Source organism: Corvus moneduloides, chromosome 2 (assembly GCF_009650955.1).
Source record: "Corvus moneduloides isolate bCorMon1 chromosome 2, bCorMon1.pri, whole genome shotgun sequence".
NCBI classification, from domain to species: domain Eukaryota; kingdom Metazoa; phylum Chordata; class Aves; order Passeriformes; family Corvidae; genus Corvus; species Corvus moneduloides.
This window is the reverse complement of record NC_045477.1, coordinates 88597704-88621995: the sequence shown is the minus strand read 5'-3', so window position 1 is coordinate 88621995 and position 24292 is coordinate 88597704. Positions and strand designations below refer to the sequence as shown.

The following is a 24292-nucleotide window of genomic DNA, read 5'->3' as shown; positions in this document are numbered from 1 at the left end:
AATGGAGTCAAAAAATAAACTGATAAATGGGTCAGCCAAAATGAAAATACATTCTGTTGTCTTGCAAAATATTTTCAAGGCATTTGTTGAATTGACAGGAAAAAAAAAAAGAAGGGATTTTTTTTAATGCATTGTTAAGTATGTTTAGTACTATTGACAAGAACTTTACCAAGGGATCTTCCATGTAATGTTGTTTTGATTCTCTTGATGATACACTTTTTAAACTGTCTGGATTTATTTTCTTATTGCTTGTTAAGTCTCCTGTTATTCCTCTGTAGGTAAGAAATCTCTGCTACATGGTAAGCAGGAGAGAGAAACTGAAGTTGTCCCACAGTAAAGTTCATGAACAGGTCTTCAACTTGCAAGTTCAACTCATTAATCAGGAAATGGCTGCAGGTAATCATATAAACGTAAAATATGTATAAATCCTGCCTGTATTTAAACTAAAACAGTGTATTCTCTTTATGTTCCTGCTTAGTGCCTTTAACATGTAAAAATGTCTTCAAGAATTTTCTTCAAGTACATAGTCAATAAAAGTAGCAACACAGAGAGAACTCTTAAATTGCTTAAAATATTTGCTTCAATATTTCTTTATTTTATGGCTCTTTCTGGGTATTTGCCTATTGCTTATCAATCAGTGTGGCATCCAGATAGCAGAAATGAGCTGGTGGTGATCTCCAGGTTTGTGCACCCTTGGGTTGCTGGTCCGTGGCACTGGTTCCCCACAGCAAGCTCTGTCCTGCTGGTTGGTTCTCCAGCTGAGAAAGCTTTTTTGCTTGCTGTCAGTAGTTGGTTTCTTCAGGCAAGAGAAAGAGTTGACTGATGGGAATTGCTGCTGCTCTCCTGTGCCTTCATGAGCAGCGCAGGTTTCTTAGCTTGCCATCTGCAGTTGCTCTCCTTCCTTCAAAAAGAGTTCAAGTACTCTGGTTATTAATAGTGACTAGTAACTGTTTAGGAATGCCGAGGTGCCAAACCCTACTCTGCCCTTCACATTTACAGCAACTTTTTAAGATAAGGAACACAGTATTTGGAAAGAGGAAGAGAGTATGCATACCAGTGTAATTACTGGGGTTTTTTTAATAGGAAAGGCAGCTATTTTCCTGTGTGAAATTAAGATCTCTCTGGTCTTTCAAGATACATACTTCACCAGTTTAGGGTGAAGTCTTTGTGCTTTTTTTCTCTGCTCCTGAAATGCTGGTAGGTTTCATTAGTACTGATAAGGTAGGTTTTTTTAAACTGTTTTAGCTCAGACTAGTACTTCGTGGAAGCACTGGCACTCTGAAGCTCCTTGCTTTTGTGCATAAATGCATTTTATTAGAAATGTCTACTAAGTTTACTCTATGTCTTTACAAATACAAGTGTTTTTTTAATGCTTATTATAATAGCTTGATACTTGCAGTGGGTGCTGTATGCATGTATTATCGTAAATAACTCATATGTCGAGGTAAAAATTTTAGACTTTTAAAGCTTAGAGAATTTTATAATACAAAGCAGAGAGTTGAACCAAGTCCAAATTGAAACTCAGTTTGAAGCATTGTTTTTTCTTCATCCAAAACTGAATATGAACTTTTTTTACAGCTTTGTTGGAACAACTTCAGTCACATCTCAAAACTGGTTCAATTCACTGGCTTGAAGCCCCGTAAAAAGGGCACATTGTTGTTTTTAGTGGAAATATTTAAATGCTTACCTAAATTCCAAAGTGGTGGATAATTTGGAACAGTTTGGTTTTCCCAGCTTCTCCTTAGTGTCCTAAAATAATTTCACAGTAATTATTTGCAAATGCTTCTTACTGTTGCATCACCTTATAATGGCCTATAAAACTTGTTACGGGTGACAAAAGAAATTACTGTTTTTAAAAGCACCTTTTTTCTTTTTCTTCTGCTTTCTTGTCTCTTTCTCCTGTAGGCCATACCCTGACAAGTGCACTAGAGAACACACTGTTCTACCCACCTCCCAGGATCACCCTCAAGTTAAAAATGCCCAAATCAGCATTGGGAGACTGCAAAAATAACTCGCTGAAGCCTGGCAACAGACCGCTTTCTCCTGACAACAACAGCACTGTTTACAGCAAACGGAGTGTGCCAATGTCAAAGGAATCGTTCGAAATTAAAGCAAAATCTTATGCCAGGTATCAGCACGACAGCAGAAGTAACGGGTTGCTGGCAGGGATTGGCAAGCCTCGGAGCGAGGCAAAGGATTCTGGCCCCACGCAGCTGATGGAGTTTCACCGGGGCCAGCCATCCGGGAAGCCTTTAGCACTCCAGGCTGCTTTGCATGGACAGTCTTCCATTGGGAATGGGCGGGTGCAGCAGGAGAACTCAAGGCTGGTGTCCAAATCCAATGGTCTGATGGGCAGGGCTGGAGATGTGAGCCAGAGAGACAGCTCCAGCCAGACGTCCTACGAACAAGAGTCCGTGCTCACGGCTCACTTGGCCAGCCAGAGTGGATTCCGAAAATCCACCATAGAACATTTCAGCCGGTCCTTTAAAGAGGCTACCAACAGTCTGGTGAGGACCACGGAAGATCTCCGGTGCTGTGAAAAGCCAACGAGAAGACTTGCAACGAAAGATCGCTTGTGGAGCAAGCAGACACTTGAAGGTGCTCCATACCAGGACAATGATGGGTACTGTCCTGACTTAGAGCTGAGTGACTCTGAAGCAGAAAGTGATGAAAACAAAGAGCAAGTGAGGTTAAGACGAAGTAGCTCAGAGAGAGAAAGCCCAAGTAAGGACTTTGGAAGAGATTGTCACAATAGAAACAAAAAGAATATGATATCTCACAGTTCGGTACAAAGGTGATTAGAAGCCCCCACGGGGTAATTCAGCCTTTATGTATTCCAGCGTACCAGTGCAAAGCTCAGCATCAAAAGGTTCCAGAAAATAGTCTAGGACCTATGTTAGGAAGAGCTGCAGTAGGGGATGGGAGAGGGGAGAGAAATCAGAGTAGTTTTGTTCAACTGTGAATTGGTTTGCAGTCTTTGCAAGGTTAGCTCACTTATCCACAAAGTCATGTGGAAGTCGTGTGTTTTATCAGAGCGTAACATCTGGGAGAGCACAAGGCGTTAATTGTGCAAAAATTCAGGAAACCGCTTCCCCCTTGCCAGCTTAATGTGCGAGGCACCGTGTTCATGTGGAGTCAGTCTCATGGTGGTGGACAGGTTTTAAAGAAGTCCTTGCTTTGCTCTAACATGTTGCAAGAGACTGCAAACGGAGACACTGAAACTGCGTTGTTACGGCAGCTGCAGTATGGCTTTGATCCAGCAATGCACTTGCGGATGTGTTAGGAAGTTAAGCATGTGAGAAGTCCTGCTGGTTTCCCCCGGGAACGTTTGTGCTCAGATATCCGAGCACATGCCGATGTGCTCTGCTGGATCAGGCCCAAAGTGACTACTAAGTGACGATCCCCTTCTGCAGGAGGCTTCGAACTGCAGTGGCGTTTGCGGGCTCCCTGCGGAGGGCGGAAGCGGGCGTCGCTGGCGCTGCCAAACTCGCTGACCTCTAGATGTGCCCCCATTCCCTGCTTTTGCTGAAGGTTGTGTTTCTCTTCACAATAATTCGCTTATTTTGTAAATATACAACTTCTAGTACTTCAGTTTTTTTAATCTCTGTACATAGATGCTTGTTGTGGGATGCACTTGTAAATATTTTACCCAGCTAACAAGTACAGATGGCTAATTTTGTGGATAGTGTTTACAAAAGTAGATGTACTACTTCAAAGAAAAATGCTATTTGACTCTTACATTTAGGCAATCACCGGTGATGCCAGGTTCCTCTTGAAACTGAGATTTCATATCCAGAGGTGTTTTTACCTGGTATTTTTAAAGTCAGCTGAATTAGAAATAATTTTAGCTGAATTTTTTTTTCAGGTGCAAATTTTCAACCCTAGTTGCCTGAACACAGGCATAGGAGCCTTCTGGCATCTAGGTCTGTAAAATTCTAGCCAGTCATCATTTGGAGTATGATGGTTTAATTAATTTTTTTTTTTTAAATTGCTTAAAATCTACTATTTTATTACACTGCTTTTCAACCTCTGGATCAGTTGCTGTTTCCCAGTCTAACACATCTTTTGTGTGTCCTTTAAAATCAGCAGTTGTTAAATAATCGTTAAATTTCAGTCAGTACTGACTGAGGAGTCGAGAAGGGAAGGGAATGAATCCCTTTCTGTTTGTTTCAATGACAGGGATTTTTGTTTGAATGCAAACTAACTTCTTGTTTTACAGATTGTGTTGTGTTGATCAACAAAGCAACTGCACTGTTTTTCTCTGAAATGCTGTACATTTCATAAACACACAACATCCTCTGTCCCCACATCACTGGCTGAAACGGCCCATAGGTAGTGTAGGGCAGGTCATATAGCTCTGTTGAGGGCTCAGTTTTGTCTAGAAACAAAAGGTGTCCCCCCCACAGTGAGGAGATGGCTATGCAGCATCTGAACAGCAACTCATTTCGCTTCATGGTTTTAATTTATTGCTTTTAGGTTGGGAAATGGCAACGACATTTTCAGATTTGTTTTAAACTTTGAAATCTCCCTAGTTGCAATAGGACTAGCAGGTCAGGGGCTGGAGGACTCTTCAGTAGTGAAATAATAAAAAAAAGTATACTTGGCCAATCTGCTCTGTTTGCTTCATGCATCTTAATTTTTTTTTTTTTTTTTTTTACTTCTTGATTTTATGTATATTTGTGTAATTGATCTTTCTAGAGCTGTATCTCCAAAATTATTTCTTTTGGTGTAAATATGCAGTAGCAATTTAGGTTTCCACATATTTTATTTTAATGGGAAATGCTTTGTGTTCTAAGCCATGGGTCATTCAGAATAAGTAAACAAATGTCTGTTCATTTGTATTCCGGTTCTGATTCTCTTAGTTCTCCTTCAATATTTATTAGTAATCCTCTCTCACTGGCCATGAAATTTTACGAAGCTTTTATTGGGAACACTCATCTGGGAGGTCAGCAAAGTGTTCATGTTATTTTGTGGCTGGAAGCATATGACAGAAGAGAGAGGAAAATGGTGCTTCAGCAAAACTCAGCGTTTCTGCTCTTCTGGGGTTATCAATTCAGTTGTTTCCAGTCTGGGCAATGGTTTTGCTAATTTTTACATTATTTTAATAGACATATGAAGGAGCCCTTGGTTATGTAGTTCTCAAGTATTGTCCCCAAAGTGCATTTGCTAGTTTTTATTGTGCGTTCGGTGGCTAACTGTTTGAAGTATTACCTCTTAACCTTATTTGTCAAATTTTTTTTGTGTTTTTGCATTTTGTTTTATATATATAAATATATATATATTCAATTTTCCAATATGGACTCGGTCTTTTTCAGATGTCCCCTTTTTACAAGTACTTTTTCATTAAATTATGAAACTGCTAACAATATTTTCATTTGTTGTGATTTATTCAGGGCTTTACCCTCTGTGTCTGGCAGGCTGTGAAACTCATCAGTTCTGTGTCCATCAGGAGTAAATTATTTCTGCAGATTTGGCAATACTTTAATAAGTTAAGTATCCAGGAAAACCCTTCCCCTTCAGCCTCCCAGAAAAGAGTCGCTGAGCACTAATTTGCTGTGCAAAGCAAATAGTGCAAGCCTGGCTTTTCTTTCTGCCTAGCTGAGCAAATGTAACAGACCATTTGCTGCCCTGGCCTCACTTTTCAATGTATTTGCTTATGCTGTAGTATGGCTGGTTTTCCCTGCTTGGACAAAGTGAGTTACAGAGGAAGAGCCGTAGCCAGGCCTTCTGTCTGATCCCTCTTGTAACCGCGCAGACGTGTGCAGCTGAACGCTCACCAGCCCGCTGTTGCCATCTGCGTGCAAAGGACAAAGCAGGGCGAGCAGGTTCCTGGGCTCGTGTCGGCTTCTTGTGGGTTTTACCCGACCTTTTGCTGTAGTTCCCCCTGCTTCCACAGGCCGGTGCTGTGAGGTACCTTGCTGGCACAGGGGAGCTGCTCCCCGGCCTAGAGCAGGGAAGAAGGCAAAACGAGAAGGTGGAGAGAAAGGTGCTGGGGTAGCTGCACAACTGATCCCATAGCATCCCTCCTCTGCCTGGCTCTGCAACAGGCAGCCTTCAAGAAGGATGGGATTTGCAATGTGGGTGTTGCAGGCAGCAGTGACCCTCCTGCTTCTGCAATGGGTCTGGCAGCAGCAGAGTGAGTCAGAACTGAGCAGCCAACAACACACTTCTGGACTGGCTTAAGGACTGGAGTGACTGAGCAGGTGGCCCCAGGCAGGCTGGAACTGGAGCTGGAGAAAGCTTGGGTGAAATGGAGCTCAAGTCCCTCAGCTGAAAAACAAACAGGAGGTAAAAAAAGGGGGAAAGGCAATAAAGGTGCAGATAGAAGGGAAGAAAAACCAGGACTAGGAAGAAGCAGTAAGCATTGGACTGCCAGTTGTTTTTCAGGACCAAGATTTCTTCTTCCCTAAAGACATCTTGCAACAGATACCAGCAACGGACTTCCTTGTTTTGACTTTCTGACTGGTGGCTTCTAATTCCCTCTGCACATACAGTCTGCTTGTGGCTGGGATGTGGGAAAGACAGGGCCAAGGAAAAGAGATTGGTATCCATTAATTTGGAAACAGCTACTATTGGTTTGTAGAGTCTTTTCATATAACTGTGGTTATTTGTTGATGGTAACGTGGCTAAGGACTAACTGGGGCTGCACAGTGGCTCTGAGCACCATCATTTCTGCATTTATGTTTCTGCCCTGAAAGAAATGTTTCTCAGTTGTGTATATAACTTGTGGAATGTTTCCTTTGCACCATGAATCTGAAACCATAGAAGGACAAATGACAAATGTTTAGCTATTCCATGTAAGCCTGAAACATTCCCTTGATTTCAATGTGGTACATCTGGCTACCTGGCCTGGATGTAGAGGCTGTACTGCAGACGCATGATGTGTATCTGATACCTGGGAGGGACCCAGTGTTCAAAGCCTGCCTCTGTGAGCTGTGAAGATAATCCAGCGAAACTACTCATTTTGATCGTTGGAAATTGTGACGATCCCAGTACTTGTAAAGGTTTAGCACTGCAGGGAATTGACACATCTGTTAGGAAAACATGCTTTTGATGCGAATTAAGGAACAAAAGCTGCTTGCACAACCTGGGAGCTTGGCATGCAAGGGAAAAATACTGGGGATGGGCAGAGATGGAAAACAATAGAGTGCCTCAATGCAGCTTCCTTAGGAAGAAGTGAAGACACACAGACTTCTGGGCTCTGGTTTCATGAGAGATGCCCTGCCTACTGCTGCTTCTGAACCTTCCTTTTACACCAGCTTCATGGCTGAACAGACTTCTGCCACTCCTGGGGTGCAACTCTGCAATACGTCCCTCTTGCAGAGATGATCCTGGGATGACTGCTGCCAGGCTCTGCTCCTAAGTCAGCACATCTAGCGGGATGTGACAGGTGGATTAAAGTGACTGCAAGCACAGCCTTCTGAAAGAAAATGTTACATAGCAGTTGGGTAAGTTGTTTGAAAACAGCAGATGTGCAAGCCTATTTCTGTTCCTCAAGTTAACCCCCTCTGCAGAGAGCTTGGATAAATTTGTGTGACCACGTGGTTGTAGAAGGAGAAGCAGCCTCAGATAGTTGCTTATTAGTTTCCCTGCCTCTGTGTGTGCAGCTTCCAGATAATCTTCCTTTTTCCAGTAGGCTTCTTTTGTCTGGGACAACCTCCTGGATCCACTTTGCCCTGCCCTTTCTCTGGGACTCTTCTTTTGTTTCAGGCTGGGCAGACCCTCTCTGCCTTCCATTGCTTTCTCAGCAGCCCTGGAGCTGGGTATCTGCCTCGCCTTGGCTGCTTTATCTGATACATTGTTTTAAATCTCTGGGTAGGCTCCATAATGACACCTTTATGGTTTATTTTGGCTTAAACATCCTGAAGGCATTTTTTCCGTTTTCTGCTGTGTTTCCTCAGGTGCTGCTCCACCCACCCTAGCCCCAGGAAAGAGCACTGGGGAGCAAGACACAAGTTGTATTGTGACAGTTCCATAACAGTTCCAGAGTTGTTCTGCTCACCAAATCAGTGGGCCAGTGTCCTGAGGAAGAATTTAAAACTTAGCGCAACAGCAACGTAAAAGGAAGATGCCATCAAGAAATCTCTTGGTCATCTGAGAGCTCTTGAGCTTGTGACAGACTTCAAGAGTAGTACCTGTAACAAGAAAAAAGTTAGATACCCTGGGAACTGCAGGCCCTAGTGAGGGAATGAGTCATCTGAGGGGGAAAAACGTCTCTCAACTAGCCCACCCACTTCACCTGAAACCACGGTGTCTGGTTGCATTCCTTTGTAGTTCCTTATCTCAGAAGGGTGGTGCTGAGTAGTTTGGGAACCCCTGTCACTGGCATTTTAGGCTCCATTTGCATCTGGTTGAATGGAACCTGAACAAAGTGCTTTCCCTCCTTAAAACTAGCTCAGCTGTTGTTCTGTTGTCTCCTCTAAAATGAAGTACGGGCATTATTTTATCCTTTTCCTGATTATTCTACAACAAGCCAGATTATCTCTCCTTGTTAAAGGAAGCACAGAGGCCTAAAAACTGGATGAGCCAGGTGATGCAGGTACTAATAAGCAAGTTGTAGTTTACACTCGTTACAAATGGCTAGTACATAAACCAGACTTTCCTCAAATTGTCTGGTTGATCATCTTAAATTAGGCTCTGAGAAGTCACCGTAAATCTGCAGTTAATTTGAAATTTATTTTTGATTAGGCCAGAAAAAGGATTTGCATGCCTGTAAGCTGCAAACACTGGAAGTACTGTTGCTAAATCAGTTATTTGAATGAAAGATGCTGCCTTTCCCTGAAGTCCTGGCTCTGTTGCATGAACTCTGTTGTGACTATAATTTTGCAGCTGCTGTAGCACATATCAATGCTCTTTTTTTTTTATCCTGAGGCAAGCAAAATGCAAATCCAGGTCACATGGGGTACAGAGAGCAGAAAAGTAAGGCATTAATGAAAAATGTCTTGGCTGCACTCCACTGAAGAACGCTTTCTGAAGCACCCTGTTGCCCAACTGCTCCCGGTGCAGAGCGGAGGTCTGGAGAGGCACAGGCCGGGAACTCCAGTTTTGTGAGGCAGCTTAAGGGAGCAGAAACTTGCACCTGTTGGTGCTCCCATGACAAAGAAGTTGGAGGTGCACCTGTAACATTGTGAGGGTCTTGATGAAGCACTGGGGGGGCTGGCTGCAGTGGAAAGGATCACACGTTCACTTATAGCATTGTATTCTTAAGTGAGAGATGCTTTTTCATGAGCCTGTGGCCAGTACAGAAGGAATTTGCTGAAAGAAGTCTGTGTAATGAATTGTAATAAGTACAGGGCACAATTGTCATTTTTGTGAAAACTAGTCTTGTGTAATGAATTGTAATAAGTACAGGGCACAGTTGTCATTGTTGTGAAAACTAGTCTTGAAAGGCTAAATACTTCAGTATGACTTCATGGTGATTTGGTGCAATCCTTTGTAAAAAAGATTCCCTATTTGAGATTCTTAATCCATTCTGCATTAACTTGTGTGACAGTGGTAAGTGTTAGACACATAAATTAGTCAATGGGCACAGGTCTGCTGGTGCCACCTTCTCCCAAGCAGACATTTGCAAATGGGAAAATGGACTGCTTTGGCAAATGTTTTATGTTTAAATACACAAATATGATCATCCAGGCTAGTAAACAATTAAACTTCTCAGCAGTTTGATCTCTCCTGGACCTACTTGTTGCTTGCTAACAAATAAAACTTGATCTGGACACACAAGCCAATTCCAAGAACTGTATTTGGCTGCAAACAAGTGCACAGCAGTGCCAACTATTGCTTTCCAGCCAACTGATTGCAGTGACTGATTTTGTCTTTCTCCCTCTGCTCTTGCTCAATGTTTTTTGCTTGTCCCTCCATCTGTGCACCCCCAAATGCAGTATTACCTGCTAGTGGAGAATTCCCATGTGTCCACTCTGGTTGCCCCAATGGATTTAACAGGTTTGCTCTGAAGTAGTGGCTCCTTGGGCTCCCCTGCCCTTGGCGCAGTCCCCGCTCTCAGCTGCACCTCGCCCATCTGCAGAGGAGGCCTGACAGACTCCATACTCGGAGGCAGCTCTTGGGGCACAGACATCTGACTGTGGCATTTGCACTTTGTACCAGCTGTGGATAAGGCCTAGAGCCCTCCCAACTTCAAGCAGGAAGGAGGACTAACAGTAGTAAAGACGAAAGGTGAAGGAAAAAAGATGAGGATTGCTCTAAAGATGAAGAAATAACAGGATCAGGCTCATAAAAGGAGAGAAGAACAACTTCAACTTTCCAGGAATGAGCAGAAGTAAAACCCAGTCTCTATAGTGCCTGAAATAGTCCAGCACCTCTTCTTGCCTACAGTTGTTGAGGGTGGGGGGATTTTTCCATCTCTGTGGTGCTCTGGGCTGTTCTCTAGAACTACTGAGCATTTCCTGACTGGCAAGAAAGGTAATGGCTTCTGGCAGGCTCAGGGAACCTGCAGGCTGGGGGAGGGCTGTGACTTCACCCTACAGGGCCTCCCACATCACAGATCTACTCTTTGTGTTCTTCATGATTGTAGGTAAGTAAGAATTCTGCTTCCCTGCTCCCTGCAAAGCAGGTGGAGTAAGTGTATGATGTGCACTACCATGTGGAATAAGTGCTGAGCTACCAGCGTGCCCTTTGGAAGCCACAGAGGTGCTGTGTAAGCTCCCTATCAGTCAGATTTGGAGGCCACACAGTAGACTTTGTGGCTGTGCTTCAACAGTGGGAAGTTCCCAGTGGGGAAGGCGCAAAGTAGCACAACCTTTGGCAGCCACCTCTTCTGTGCTCTTCTCTCCCACAGTAAACTTGTACTGGCAGAAGACATCATCTGATGCTCTCTGTGAAGGCACCCCAACCATGGATTCCTCCCTGTTCTACCTTTCAGCAAGCTTGGATCAGCCATTACAGAGAAGACAAAGCAGGGGTGCTGTCCTATGTAACTAGAGACCCAAGCTCAAAATACAAGGCACAGAGTGTGTGTTGTAACCTAGCACTTACAGAGGCTGTTAATTTTCTCCCAAGGTATGTGCCAGCACACAGCTTGTTTTGATGCCTCCAAACCATGCTGGCAAATGCCTAAGTCAGCAAGGAGCAGAGAGATTGGTGAGGTGGGTTGAGGGTGTATCTCCTATTGCTGCTGGATTCAGTAAGCTCTTGCATCGTATCCCAAATGGCCTTGTAGTGTGCAAAGACAATGGGAGAGCAGTAAATGTGGCTAAGCTTTGTAAGAAGCAATAATTGTTCTTCCTTGTAGTTAATGAATTCTTTGCATGCATTTTTTAAAACGTCTGCATCTTCTTTCCATGTTGTAAAATGTATGGAAAAAAAGGACAGAGATGTGACACTTTTTTTCTGGATGTTTTTCTGTGTTGGCTGTTGCTAATAATTTGCTTGTGTCAGGTCTGAGATGAAATCCTGCTATTTGTTGTACAGGCAGCAGTAGGACAGAAAGAGAAATTCAGTGCTAAGCACAGAAGGAATGCCATGGAAGCCTATAAAATAGAAGTCTTAACTGCTCAGATAAGGCCACAATAAGTTAATAAATATCACATCAGTGCTCTATCAAAAGAAGCGTACATGAAACACATGTTGGTAAGGTCATGTAGCCCATGAACTTTCCAAATATACCACTACTAGAAAAAATTGTGACCAAGTGAAGCCTGGGCTGTGAGCACCTGCTTTGTGAATAAAGGCAACCAAATAAAAATATTCAACAGGTGATAATTGCCAAGAGGGTGTATGATAACAAAGAGATAAATCTGTAAGAGGAGCTTTGTGGGGACTACCTCCTAAAAGACCATGCTGGATGCTTTGTGCTCACTGGTGTGCAGTACCCCTTGAATAATGGGGCTGCTACATGAGCTGGAAACCAAAGTCTGGATGGGGGAGAAGTGAGTTTTGGAGCAGCTTAGTTAATTCTGGTTTGTGGGGACACAGCAGCAAGCCAGCCTGTGCCTGCCTTGTGCTCCTGAGTTTCCAGGAGGAGACACACAAGACACGCAGCAGTGAGCCTGAAGCCACTTGATGTCACTGATCCCTATGGGAATCACCAACTCCAAGTCAAAAGGCAATATGTCATAGGATGCTGAAGAGGAGACCTGAGATATAAGACGTACCCACTGCTTTGAAACTTGAGGCCTGGGAGCCGTAGTGGCCATAGCACAGAGATAAGCAGGCACAACAGAGAACTGTATCTGCAAATTTTGATGCCAGCTGTTTGCCTCGTGGCTTTGAAAGTTTTTGAGACTATACAGCACAGGGAGTAAAAGAGGGCACAGCATGCTGAAGGGCCAGGATTTCTGGATAACCAAGGTGCTGCTGCAGGAGCTGTTAAGGTTCCCTGATGCTGGAAGCCAGGGCCAAGGTTCTGTGGCAAGAAGGCAAGCAGAAACCAGGCCTTTTGGGAATCAGCCTCTCTGGGGGCTGAGAAACCTGGGCACTGCGGTGGGAAACTTCTCCCTCTTTTTCCGCTCTGCAGTTCTTGGAAGCGGTGGGTGAGGACGAGCCGCTGCTGCTTGAGCAGCCGCCCCCCCTCACTCCCGGGGCTCGCCGCGCACGGAGAGGAGGATCCCGAAGGGCCCGGCAGGAGAGCCCGGCCCGCGGGGGCCCGCCCCTGGCCAGGGGCCGCTTGCCGTGTCCGAGCCCGCTGCAGGAGCGGGGCGGGGAGCGGGCACGGCCGGGGCGTGCGGGGGGCGCGCTTTGTTATTACGAGTTACCTGTATTTCTTGGTGTTCCTCTTCTCTCCCGCGTTCTCAGGCAGGTACCTCGGTACAAACACACTCGTGAGTGTACATGACACGGCGGCACACGCCGTGCGCCCCAGCAGCCGGGCGTGCGGGGGCGGGCCCGCCGGCAGAGCGGCCTTTCCCTCCCTGCGCCCGCACGCACCCCGCGATTTAATTTTTCCCTCCTTTTTATTATTTTTATTATTGCCCCCTTTTTTTCCTTCCCCCCCCCCCCCCATTCCCGTTCGTTGGTCCCCGCAGGCCGTGGCGGGCCCGGGGGTAACACGCGGTGACGATTCCCTCCGCAGGCCATGTCGTCCGTCAGGATCGAGTGCGTGGCCAAGGAGGGCTGCAGGATCGCGGAGTCGCCCGTGTGGGACGAGAAGGAGGGCGCGCTCCTGTACGTGGACATCACGGGTAGGAAGGTGTGCCGCTGGAGCCCGGTCACCAGGCAGGTGCAGGCCATTCCTGTGGGTAAGGAGCCGCTGGAAAACCCCCTCTGTGTGCGGGAGCTGCGTGTTGTGTCCCTTGGCAGCTGCACGGTGCTCAGAGCTGGAGACCTTTTTCTACAGCTGGGGTTTCCCAGGCTGCCAGCACACTGGGACTATGTACAGACACTAGATACAGACCAGAGGTAGCTCTGGAGACTTCCCCTATGATTTTGTGCTACTGGGTTATGTTTGATCTATTTTTTTTTCCTGTAAGTTGTCCACAACTCGCTCTCTTTTGTTCCCACTTTGTCCCAGAAGTAACACTCTTCTGTTGGTGTTTATAGTAGTTCTGATTTGAATGATTAATGCTCATAATATTTTCTCTATTGAAAGATTTCCAAAAACGATTTAAGAAGTTGATACTTTTTTTAAGGTAATGGTGTCACCAGTTACAGTCTCAGTGGTTTGAGTATTTATTCCAGAAAGGAAGAGATATGCTAACTCTTAGGAAAAAAAGGATTGCAGATTTACTGCTGGATGTGATAAAGTAAATATTTGTGTTGGGAGACAGCTCCTTAAGTGATTTCAGTACAATTTATTATTTTCTCATGTTCAGTAACAGTTGGTGAAAATCAATTTTGCCTACCTGTAAGCTGTTCTCATTATTCACTAGAAACTGATCTGAGCTTATCTGCCTTTCAAATTACTGTAGTTTCCCATTTTAGGATGAGAGAAGGCCTGATACTAATTTTGGAAGAGTTGCTTCCCAAACTTACTTCCTCTTAGTTTAGCTGAGGGAGTGTGCTTCTTCTTGCCTTTCCCCTCAACTTGATCTGCTCTCAAAGGTGTAATCTTTTACTTGCGGCCTCTGGAGATCTGGAAGGGAGAGCACACCACATTTTATTGTTTCCTCTCTTTAGTAATAAAATAGTTATGGTTAATAGCTGTGCCTTTGGGAATGCCATGATTAAAAGACAAAAAAAAAAAACCAACCCCCAAACAATCAAAGAATGCCATGTGATTATAGTAGTGGGTCTCCTAAGTAGAAACGAAGAGAGAAATTATTCATTATTATGCTTATAGAGAATTACAACGACCCCATGCTTAGAAAAAACTTCTAATGCCCTTTTTGACTCCGCAGGGGAAACATCGTAAATGCATAACTGGGCCTGGAGGGGAGACCTTATAGTCAGTTTTCTCTTGGGCATAAGATGGTGCTGCAAATCAATCAGTTCCTGCAGGTGCTGCTTTAACAAAGCCCTCCGGGGTCACAGCAGACTGAGCTGGATGCATGGGCTGAGACACTGCCTGTGCTATGTTTGTTCAGTGAGCAGTAGGGTGGCTGCATCCTCATGCATCCCTTTCCTCTGGGGTGCTTTGTCAGGAAGGTAAGGGAACGTTCTTGTGGCTGTAGGGGCACCTGGATGTCCAACACCTCCAGTGGACAGCCGTGCTTCGGGGCTGCTCCCCCCATGGTGGGAGGAAGGCCCTGAGGGCTGCCCAGGTGGAAGGAGTCCTCTGAGCCATGGCCCCTGGCTTTTTCCTGGGAGAGCAAATGTAGACTTGCACTCCCATGCTCTGCTAGGAAAGTCCCTGCCACTGATACAGACAGAGAACCACTTTTATTGGTGTGGTTACTTGGCAATCCAAAGACCAGCAAAATTACTCTGTGTGGCAGGTGCCACACACGGCTGAGGGCACTCTGCTGCCCTCTGTCCTGGCACGGGAGGGAGGAATGGCACCTCAGTGTAAATGAGCCCAGACCATCAGCAGCCTCAGCTGCTACGGCAGAGCTTGCAGTCCAGGTGTGCATCTCCAGTGCTGGGGGCAAATAGCATTTGGGTTTCTGTCATGGTGGTACTGCTGCCAGGCCTCCAAGGGAAGGGGCATCCTGACCCGTGAGCAAATAGCTGGAAAGGAGCAGTTCCTCTTAGTACCTAGTGGTGACTGGTGGTGGTTGTAAGTGTTTGTGAAACTATTACCTAATTATACCCCTGCAAAGCCATAAATACAATAAATGTTTCAGTTTTAAATTTAAAAATTAGCAATTAGTCCCATGTATAGAAAATAATATGCCAGATTTTGTTGCCCTGCCTAAAGTTATTACTCCCTATATTGCATCTGATGTTAGGCTTTTACAGAAATGTTATCTTCACACTCACTGGGGTTTTTTTTTACTAATTCCTTTATAATAACCTGCAATTGAGGTTTTATGCATAATAGCTCAAGTGAGTGTAAACTAATCTGGAGCATTTACTAGTTTTCTGTTTTGTTTTAGCTCTTGGGAAGTCCTGCCACTCTTGGTGTGTTTTTGGTGCTGCTGGAGGTTTGTGCAGCACAGCAGAGTGTGGTGTGGGGGGGGTGTCTCTCCTGCCCACTGTGTCCTGTCCCAGTGCAGAGATACCCTGCCTCCATCACTGCAGGGCTCATTTATGCAGGAGCTGTGCTAAATAAACACAGTTGCTCTAGAGCTCTTGTGGCAATTGATTTTTCCCTTGGAGAGGGGGGAACCCACACAGTAAGCTATTGTAAAAAGTATATGTTCCTGTCCCCCTTTTTATACTTTTTTTTTTTTTAAATTCAGCTCCTAGCTCAGCTAGGTGCTGGTAATGATTATAGCTCCTGGTAGCAGTGGTAATACTCAAGTTCATATGACATAATCTGTTTCTATGTATTTAAACATCAATTTTGTTGGTAGAAAAGTAGGTTGTTTCTCTTGCCTGTGGTTTCACTGAGTTCAGGTTGCATGTCTAAAGTGGGCAGAAGAGAAATATCTCTTCACAGCACATCCCACTTTTCAATTTCACCCTTTTTCCAGATGCTCCTGTGAGCTCCGTGGCTCTCCGGAAGTCTGGGGATTATGTCATCACCCTAGGAACCAGGTTTGCTGCTTTGAAATGGAAAGAGGAGCTGGTAACCACCATCACTCAAGTGGACAAGGATAAAGCAAATACTCGATTCAATGATGGGAAGGTGGATCCTGCAGGGAGGTATTTCGCAGGTATGCTGCAGGCCCTTCCCTCTGGTGCTTGCTGGGTTTTGGTGATAACATGCAATGATCAGTCATAGCAAGTTTTCCTTCACAGTTAAGTGGTGGGGATTATTTGTTGTCTTCAAACAGAGTTCGATCCCATTTACAAATCTATTTGTATCACCTGGGCACTATCTAATCTGGACTATTTTGTTTAAAAGAGGCCGACTATTTGGAGCCTGCCTAGTTTAAGATACTGGCCTTGCCTCTTCCCTGTCAGCTACTTGTTTTTTGAATACTGGAAGGGTGCCAACAGAAAATACTTTTCTAGTGAGAAATTTATTATACTGTGTGGTTTGTTCTTCATAAGTCAGAATTTTATTTCTAAAAACTAAGGGACCATTCATCCTGGAGATGAGAAAGCTCAGGGGATCTTACCTGTATGTATAAGTACCTGACTGGGGAGGGAGTAAAAAAGATGGAGACCAGACTCTGCTCAGTGATGCCCACTGAAGGACTAGAAGGAGTGGGCACAAACTGAAACTCAGTCAGTTCTGTATGGATGTAAGAAAATTCCTTTACTGAGGATGATCAAACAGTGGAACAGTGGTTGTCCAGAGAGACTGTGGAGTCTTCATCCGTAGAGATCTTCAACACCCAACACTGATGGGAGGAATCTGCAGTGTCTGACCCTGCTCTGAGCAGGGGGTGATCCTGGATGATCTCCAGAGGTGCTGTCCAGCCTCAGCTGTGATCCTGTCCTCCTGTTTTTTAAAACACCATTCTATGCTCCTGCTGTGCCGTTCAGTCCCGAGGCTTACCTTAAATTGCATTTACCCAGCCTCTCCAGAGCTGGTCTCGGCTGCCAACTTCAAGCTGCAAAGATGAGATTTGCTTTAAAAGAGGCTTTAGTGTAAGACTCATTCTGAGGGAGGAGGTAATTTTTTTCCACTCTCTCAGCTCTACAAGACATCAAGATTTATTGTAACTTAAATGCTGGCCACACCTGTCATAATATATGAATGACTGAATACAACATTTTGCAGGAATCATGCTGCACACCATTTCTGCCCCAAAAATGTTCAACAAAAGAACAAAAGCTGTGTTTTGTCACCTTCTTCTAAGAGCAAGCACTTTGAAAATGCACCTTTTCCTTTTGACTCAGTTTCTTCCTTAAATTTCAGAAGCCATCTTCACTGCTCCCTTCTATGCTGGCAGTGTGATCATCATCATAGTGAGGGACTGCCCCCAGACCTGGAGGAGAGTCCATTCACTCTGAACCTGCTTCCTCCCCTTTTGCTCTTCACAGGTACAATGGCAGAGGAGATTCGTCCCGCTGTGCTGGAGAGACACCAAGGCTCTCTGTACACGCTCTTCCCTGACCTCTCAGTGGTGAGGCACTTTGACCAGGTGGACATTTCTAATGGGCTGGACTGGTCGCTGGATCACAAAACCTTCTTCTACATTGACAGCTTGTCCTACTCGGTGGATGCTTTTGATTATGACCTCCAAACTGGAAAAATTGGTATGAGTGGTTGTATTCCAAAATAATTGTTTGTGCCTAAAGATTGTGATATTTGTTTCTGCTCTGGTTATTACACAGATGATGAGAGCTTTGGGAGCACTTATCCAGAAACCTCTTTAGAGCAAAACAACAGAAGACATATTAACATCTGTCTGTGCCTGCGTAGGCTTCTGGCTCAAACCAGTCAGGGTCGTTTGGTAATGCTATAAAGTATTTAAATTGCGTGGCAGTTTGAGTAGTAATCTGTACTACTGTTACTAAACACAAGGCGTATCTGATCTTCCAATGTGAAAAGGACAAAGTGTATCTCATCTGTCTGTTCCTGTGGCTGCGTGTTTCTTGTTACTGGCAGCACAGGCAAAGTGACAGCAAGCTTGTAGTCTTGTGCAAAACCTCTGCCAGCTTCTCTAGATATTTTTTCACTCTTCACCCTGTTTTGTTTTTTAAAATATAAGCTATTAAATGAAGATTCTGCAGAAAGAACAAGGCAACAACAGTAGCAGTAACTCAAAGCTTCCTTCATTAGTTTAAAACAAAACAACGCCTTAAGGGTTTCTACAAGCTTGGGCAAAAGAAAAATTCAGGTGACTTGGACTAGTAATTTGCTTTTGAGTACACAGGCTGAGGTATTTGCATTAAAAGAACACAGCCAATTTGATGTTTAGCTTTAAAACTCTGAATTTAAAGTAATTTTGGATGTAGCACCTTGTCCTAATGATTCTCTGCTATGGCTTACAACTGAGTTTTTCCTTAGGAAATAGGGTATTTCTCTCTCTCACTCGTTCTTGCTCACTCTCTGTGGGCAATCTGAAAATCCCCAGGAGCAAAAAGGAAACTCATTAAGAATATTGCTGCATATGAGAAACATTGAAGTTGTCAGAGCATGAAATAAACAATGTTGGAACGTTGGGTTTAATTTTATTTAATAACAGTGGTAAAAGTTCAGATAGAGTTGTTTGTTTTTAGGTTGATAGTATGCCTTTGAAATTGATGCGTTTCCTAACTCTGTGTTTATGTAAGCTCTCAGTTTATAGATCTGAAGGTCAGTTTTGTGTTGGAACAGTGATTATTGGCATGTTCCAGCAAACTGTTTGAAAAGTCTCCAGCTGGAGCAACCCATACCTGAAATTATTCAAACTGCTTTTAGAACAAGCAATTAATCTTATGAATATATCTAACATTAATTTATTCAGTTATTCATTTAATATTGCAAGTAGGGAACATGAGTGGTGCACTAGAAATGAATGCCAGAAAAAAGGATTATACTTTCAATGGATAGAAACTGACCCACAGGCTTTCATGCTGAGAAACAACTGTCTCGGGAAACAAACAGGCCAGCAGACACAATCTACTTCTTTCATGGGAAAAGAACTCAGGGCCTCAGCACAGCTTTTGAAAATAATAATACAAATAACTCTGCTGGGCTGTAACTGATAAAAATTTTAACAACTGTTTCACTCAGTTCTGTGGTTTTTCTAACCTGCAGGCAACCGTAGGAGTATATACAAACTGGAAAAAGAGGAGAGCATTCCTGATGGGATGAGCATTGACACAGAAGGAAAACTCTGGGTAGCTTGTTATGACGGTGGGAGAGTGATTCGCCTTGACCCTGAGACAGGTAAGTCCTTGCAAAAGATGGACTGGAATTTTGTGCTAAACAAAACAAAACAGGTGGAAATAAAAACAAGTGAGAGGTGGGGCTTTTTTCCCTTCACAGAAATGGTATATCTGCTCTTTTTTAAAAAACTGTGGGGTTTTGGGTTTTTTTTTTGCTTTTTATTGTTACTTTAAACGATTTTATGTCCCTGCTCTCAAAAATTACCTTTGTTAATAAGTCTCCTTTGTTCCCAGCATCTGTTGTGTTGGAACGGATAAAGTCGCTAAGGAGATCATCATTCTACTTGTGAATTGTTTGAGTTAGCATCCTATTGCATCCTCCAAAATTAAGACCAATGTTTACCTCTTTGATAAATGGGAAAGATGACTTAAGCCATTTTTGAGTCTTGTTTCTTCAGCTTAGTGTATTATTTTGGGCAGCCTACTGGATTTTATTACAAGTCCCACAGGACACTGATGCCAGCAACATATTTTTTATTGTTGAAAGTTATTTACACGATCAATTTTGCAATGAAATGATCAAAAAATGTTTAATGAATACCACAGCATTTTATCATTCCCGCAGTAATGTCTTGGGTGTGCCCATTGTCTGAGTCTGTCCTTCATTGCTGGTCTCATTTGGACTCCAATGATGTGCCAGGGATGATTTACTCTGGGTAAAAAACACATGTAAAGCACTTAAGGGAAACTGAACCACACTGGCTAGAAGGGGCCGCTGGGTGAGAATGGGAGCGTGATTTTGTCAGATCCCAGACAGCACAAGTTTGCATCATGCAGCAGAAGAGCAACTGCACTGGGATGCATCTGGAGTCTAGTAGAAGATTTGGGGTTTTGTGGGACTGTGGATTCAGGGACGCCAGTGCCTCGTCTGCAGCACGCAGCAGAGCTGTGTGTGCACACGTGCATCAGCCTTTCTTCTGACTCTGCTGGAAACCTTTACTTGAGGCTCAGACTGTGCTTTCCCCCTCACCTTTTAATCTGTACCCATCCAAAGTCTTGCTAACCTGTGGGACTTCTGTTCTGCAGAGTATGCACCCCAGTGCTAGGGTGCTTCCTTCTCCTCCAGGGGAAGGAAGCTCCAGATGGGAGATGCCAGCAGTGCTTTGGCTTGTTTCTGGACCCACATCCTCTCATTTTGGTGGGCAGAGCCCTCCTTGGTGACATCCACCAGCCCTCTGAATACCGTTCTGGAGTATTAGACTCAATCATTTTTCCTCTCTGTTTCACTGTTTCCACCTTTTTCCTCCCTGGCCTTTTTTATTTCTCCCTGACCTTTTTTTTCCCTCCCTTTTTCCACTTGTTTTCCTTTTCCTTCTCCCTTTTGGAGGTGTTTTCATATGGGAAAGCTAGAGGCAATAGTGTCCATAAGCAGATGCACAGGGATAGTAAGAATATTGATGGCAGAGTACATATCCCTAATGCACTCCTAGTCCTTAACTATGCTCACAGATGGATGAGATACTGATGTGTTGGTAGTGTGTTTCTCAGTGTGTTTCTCTTCCATGAACCTGTTCTGTCTCCCCCATCACCCATGCCATAGCACTTGCAGGGAACAGTGTTATGAAGTTTCACAGGATAAGTGTCCGTGTCAAAAAGAGCCACCTTTTTTTGTGACTGTCTCATGCTTACCTGCCCTCTCATGCTAGCATTTTAAAGTAATATCTAAAATCTTCAATTTGCTGAATTCTGAATGAATTGTCATTATTTAGGGAGATAACACAGACAGGCTTGAAGAGAATTCTCTGAAAGCCTCTCTTTTAACGCACAATAGCCATTAAGTGTGGCTTGAATGGCTGTCAGCCAGTTGCAGATACATTCACTGATAAAGAGCTCATCTAAAGCACGTGAGGGATTTTCAGGTTTCAATGATAACAAAGCCTGGACTTTGTTTTTAGGGCAATGGGACGAGGAAACTTGTTTGTTTGGCATCTTTCCTAAGTAAGGTTTAGAGGTTCAGAATGAAACAGCTTTTTGGGTCTAGGCTTCTGTAGCAGAGATGGCTGCTGCCTTTAGATTGAGGGTGTGCTACAGGGAAGAGCTGATGGCTGATGCCATGGGGTTTGCAAATGACTCAAAAGGGATGTCTAACTTACATGTTACCAAGTCTTGTTGTACCTTCTGATCACTTAGTGACCTGCTAGTTTTATTCTTTTAATTAGAATCCTAGAACCATTAAGGTTGGAAAAGACCTGTAAGGTCATCGAGTCAAACCATCAACCAGCACTGCCAAGTACATCCCTAAACCGTGTCTTTAAGCACCACATCTACATGGTTTTTAAACACTTTCAGGGATGATGTTTCCACCACTTGCCTGGACAGCCTGTTCCAATCCTTGACAACCCTTTCAGTGAAGAAAATTTTCCCTAATGCCCAGTCTAAACCTCAATTAAATATTTTACAGTTCTTCCTAATGATTGTTTTTAATATCCTTTGATTTTTATAGTGTCAAAAAGATTTGCTACATTTGTCTCTTCTATAGAGGCCAAGCACAGAGTAATACTTCAGATAGATTGTAGAACATCCAGGTGCAGATTTTCTTGGAACTCCAGGGAGACATTGCTCATCTCAGAGCTTTGTAAATGATACCTTCCAGGCTGTTATCCACTGAGAGCACTCTACAACTGCAACCAGTCTATCCCCTGGTCTTTGGGGCTCATGCCTCTTTTCCTACAGTTCAGTTTTTTTTTTTGTTTTGAATGCCCTTCCCACTCACTTTCTCCCAGACTTGGTGTCAGTCAATTTCTAGGGCTCCCAACATCAAAGTTACTTTCCTGCTATTTCAATACATCACTAAAGTTAGTTGCTGTAAGGGGACCAAGCCCTTTACATATGCAGTTGGGAGGACAGAAAAATGACACATTTTGTAAGGAAATTCATGTGCTTTAGCATATTTCTAGAAAGAGAAACTCACAGGTACATCAAATAGGCATAATGGGAATAGGCTCTTACTGCCCAGGATTAGGAGAAATTTTGGGAAAATCTGCTGTAAGATGTCTCAACAAGCCTTCTGGTTAGGGCTGGAGATCTGTTCACTACCGTCATTAAGACCATAGCTGTTTGTTGGCATAGTAAGTGCGTAGTATTATTTATGGTAGCGCTAGTTTCTTGTAAACATCAGACATGTCCCATGATCCCTATTTTATGGAAGCTTGATTTGAAAGACTATTGGAATTTCAGGAAAAACTTCTAGGAATTAATCTTCCTTAACTGCAGGCAGTAGAGGTGTAGCAGGAGGTTCGCCTCAGTAATGCTGCACGAGGTCTGCTCACTCCAGGCTGCCTTTGTAGTTAAAAGTAGAAAAGTCAGCAGGTCTAGGGTGTGATTCATGTGACCTGTTTTAGAGAGGAATCCTATCCCATTTCCATTGACTGCATGGACAGCCTAGATGACAAGCTCAGATATGTGTCTGTGCTGTGGATGTTAGTGCTTAATTAGAGGACAAACTGGGATTGGAATGGGATTTGTTTGTGGTACCTGAAACTTGTCAAACAATACATGATCAACAACAGGGCTCACAGAAGTCTGGTTTCTCCCTGTCTTGGTGCTCATCAGTCAGGATGGGACGTCCCCCAGCCCTGATTCCCACTTCTGCAGAACACCTGGCTCTGCAACAGTTATTTGCAATAATTTGTTTAAATTTCTTGATGTAAGTAGACAAACAGGAAACATCATGTGTGCTTTCCTTCAGGAAAAAGACTCCAGACTGTGAAACTTCCAGTTGACAAAACAACTTCCTGCTGTTTTGGAGGAAACGATTATTCAGAAATGTATGTGACTACTGCCACTGATGGGATGGATAAAGAGTGGCTTTCACGGCAACCACAGGCTGGTGGGATTTTCAAGGTGAATGATACTTTCTCCTTTCGTTTTAGAAGGCCATTTTTTCACTCTTGATTTTTTCAGGTAGCAAAGCAGTTGGGAGTGGTGGGAAGCTGGAAAAAGATAGCTGTTAGGACACTGATCATATATGTTAAGCTATTTGTATTTTTTGTTCCTGTTGTGGAAGGTTAAATGCATTTAGAGATTTGAAGATACTTTGGGGTTTAAACTTCGTAACAATAGTGATAGTGCAAATTTTCTATGCAATCATCTCTTTATACTTCTCCCTCTCCCAACACTGTTTGCATTTTCTATTTATTATGGAAAGGATGGGTAAATACTTACATGTCTTAATCAGTGGCAGATAAAAGCATCTGCTTTTATTTACTTTCTAGTTAATTATCACAAAGTTATCTCTTTAAACATTTGTTCTGCTGCGATTTGTTTTAAAGCTCTGCTCTTCTCTGTGTGTGCATGCCGAAGGTTACATTATGAACTGCAGAATTAAGGCTTAGCAGTGTCTAAGAGAAGAGGCTTTTGGGGAATGGACTCTGGCCTGTGATTACTGAGCTTTAGAGAAAAGAGCATGCATTGAAATTCCTAGCTGTGATAAGCTGATGGGTGCAAAATATAGTAGGATGTTATGTTGACGGACACAGTCTTTTTCTCAGTTAAAGAATGTCTAGTTGTGTAAGGAAAGCAAATGTCTGATAATGGTGAATTATTGCTCTAATTTTTTTTTTTTTTCCCTCTGTGTTTTAACAGATAACAGGACTGGGGGTGAAAGGAGTTCCACCATATCCATTTGCAGGTTAAATACACACTCTTCAGAAGGGATTAGAGAGGGCTGACATAAGCAAGACAAGTATGAAGGTCTTATTCTGGTGTTCAGCATCTTTGCTTTGAAATCATGACACCATTATAATATTTCATCAGGAAAGGATGAAAAACTACTGAAATACATGGAATATTTTAAAACTGATCTTTTTTTCCCCTTTAAACTTACTTTAAATATATGATGGTACTTTTACTGTTTGCTAAAAAGATTGTCATCCTAATAAGCTACTGTTGTAATTCTATTTTATGATTAAATAATATTTTAATATCTTTTTATTTCGTATTCTTCTGTCTCATTTGCAACTTATGTTATATTGTTTTACTGATTAAACTACTTTTACTGTCTCTTTTACATATTTTTGAAGTTCCTCAT

At 43.4% G+C, this 24292-nt stretch overlaps 2 protein-coding genes and 1 long non-coding RNA gene across 12 annotated transcripts in view; 2 read left to right on the top strand and 1 right to left on the bottom strand.

Annotated features, from left to right (window-relative positions):
* JADE3 (jade family PHD finger 3) overlaps window positions 1-5368 on the top strand; it is a 66362-nt gene extending 60994 nt beyond the window's left edge. For all 7 annotated transcript variants that reach the window (XM_032100240.1, XM_032100238.1, XM_032100243.1 and 4 more), the window contains 2 exons: window positions 279-396; window positions 1906-5368. In XM_032100240.1, coding sequence (XP_031956131.1) covers window positions 279-396; window positions 1906-2798 — 1011 coding nt within the window. In that variant the 3' untranslated portion in view covers window positions 2799-5368. The remainder of the gene's footprint in view (window positions 1-278; window positions 397-1905) is intronic.
* Window positions 391-12881, bottom strand: LOC116440022. Of its 3 annotated transcripts, XR_004238376.1 has the most exons (4): window positions 12711-12881; window positions 8003-8135; window positions 1688-1749; window positions 391-901 (listed from the first exon to the last, which is right to left on the bottom strand). It is a non-coding gene; the product is annotated as an uncharacterized LOC116440022 (long non-coding RNA). The 3 variants fall into 3 exon arrangements; XR_004238377.1 differs by lacking the exons at window positions 391-901; window positions 1688-1749 and adding an exon at window positions 9888-10018 and having other exon boundaries at window positions 4637-8135; XR_004238375.1 differs by lacking the exons at window positions 391-901; window positions 1688-1749 and having other exon boundaries at window positions 4637-8135.
* Window positions 12652-24191, top strand: LOC116440021 (regucalcin). Of its 2 annotated transcripts, none has more exons than XM_032100248.1 (7): window positions 12652-12750; window positions 13028-13193; window positions 15969-16151; window positions 17431-17646; window positions 19133-19264; window positions 22952-23106; window positions 23848-24191. In XM_032100248.1, the coding sequence occupies exons 2-7, from the start codon at window positions 13031-13033 to the stop codon at window positions 23896-23898; spliced, it is 900 nt and encodes a 299-aa protein (XP_031956139.1). In that variant the 5' UTR covers window positions 12652-12750; window positions 13028-13030; the 3' UTR covers window positions 23899-24191. The 2 variants fall into 2 exon arrangements, with proteins under 2 accessions (XP_031956139.1, XP_031956140.1); XM_032100249.1 differs by having other exon boundaries at window positions 12678-12776.
* Window positions 24192-24292: the final 101 nt, after the last annotated feature.

Coding starts and splice junctions, on each gene's coding strand:
- LOC116440021 (XM_032100248.1), top strand. CDS start 13,031: ATGTCGTCCGTCAGGATCGAGTGCGTGGCCAAGGAGGGCTGCAGGATC. Junction 13,194..15,968: donor GGTGCAGGCCATTCCTGTGG/GTAAGGAGCCGC, acceptor CCCTTTTTCCAG/ATGCTCCTGTGAGCTCCGTG. Junction 23,107..23,847: donor AGGCTGGTGGGATTTTCAAG/GTGAATGATACT, acceptor GTGTTTTAACAG/ATAACAGGACTGGGGGTGAA.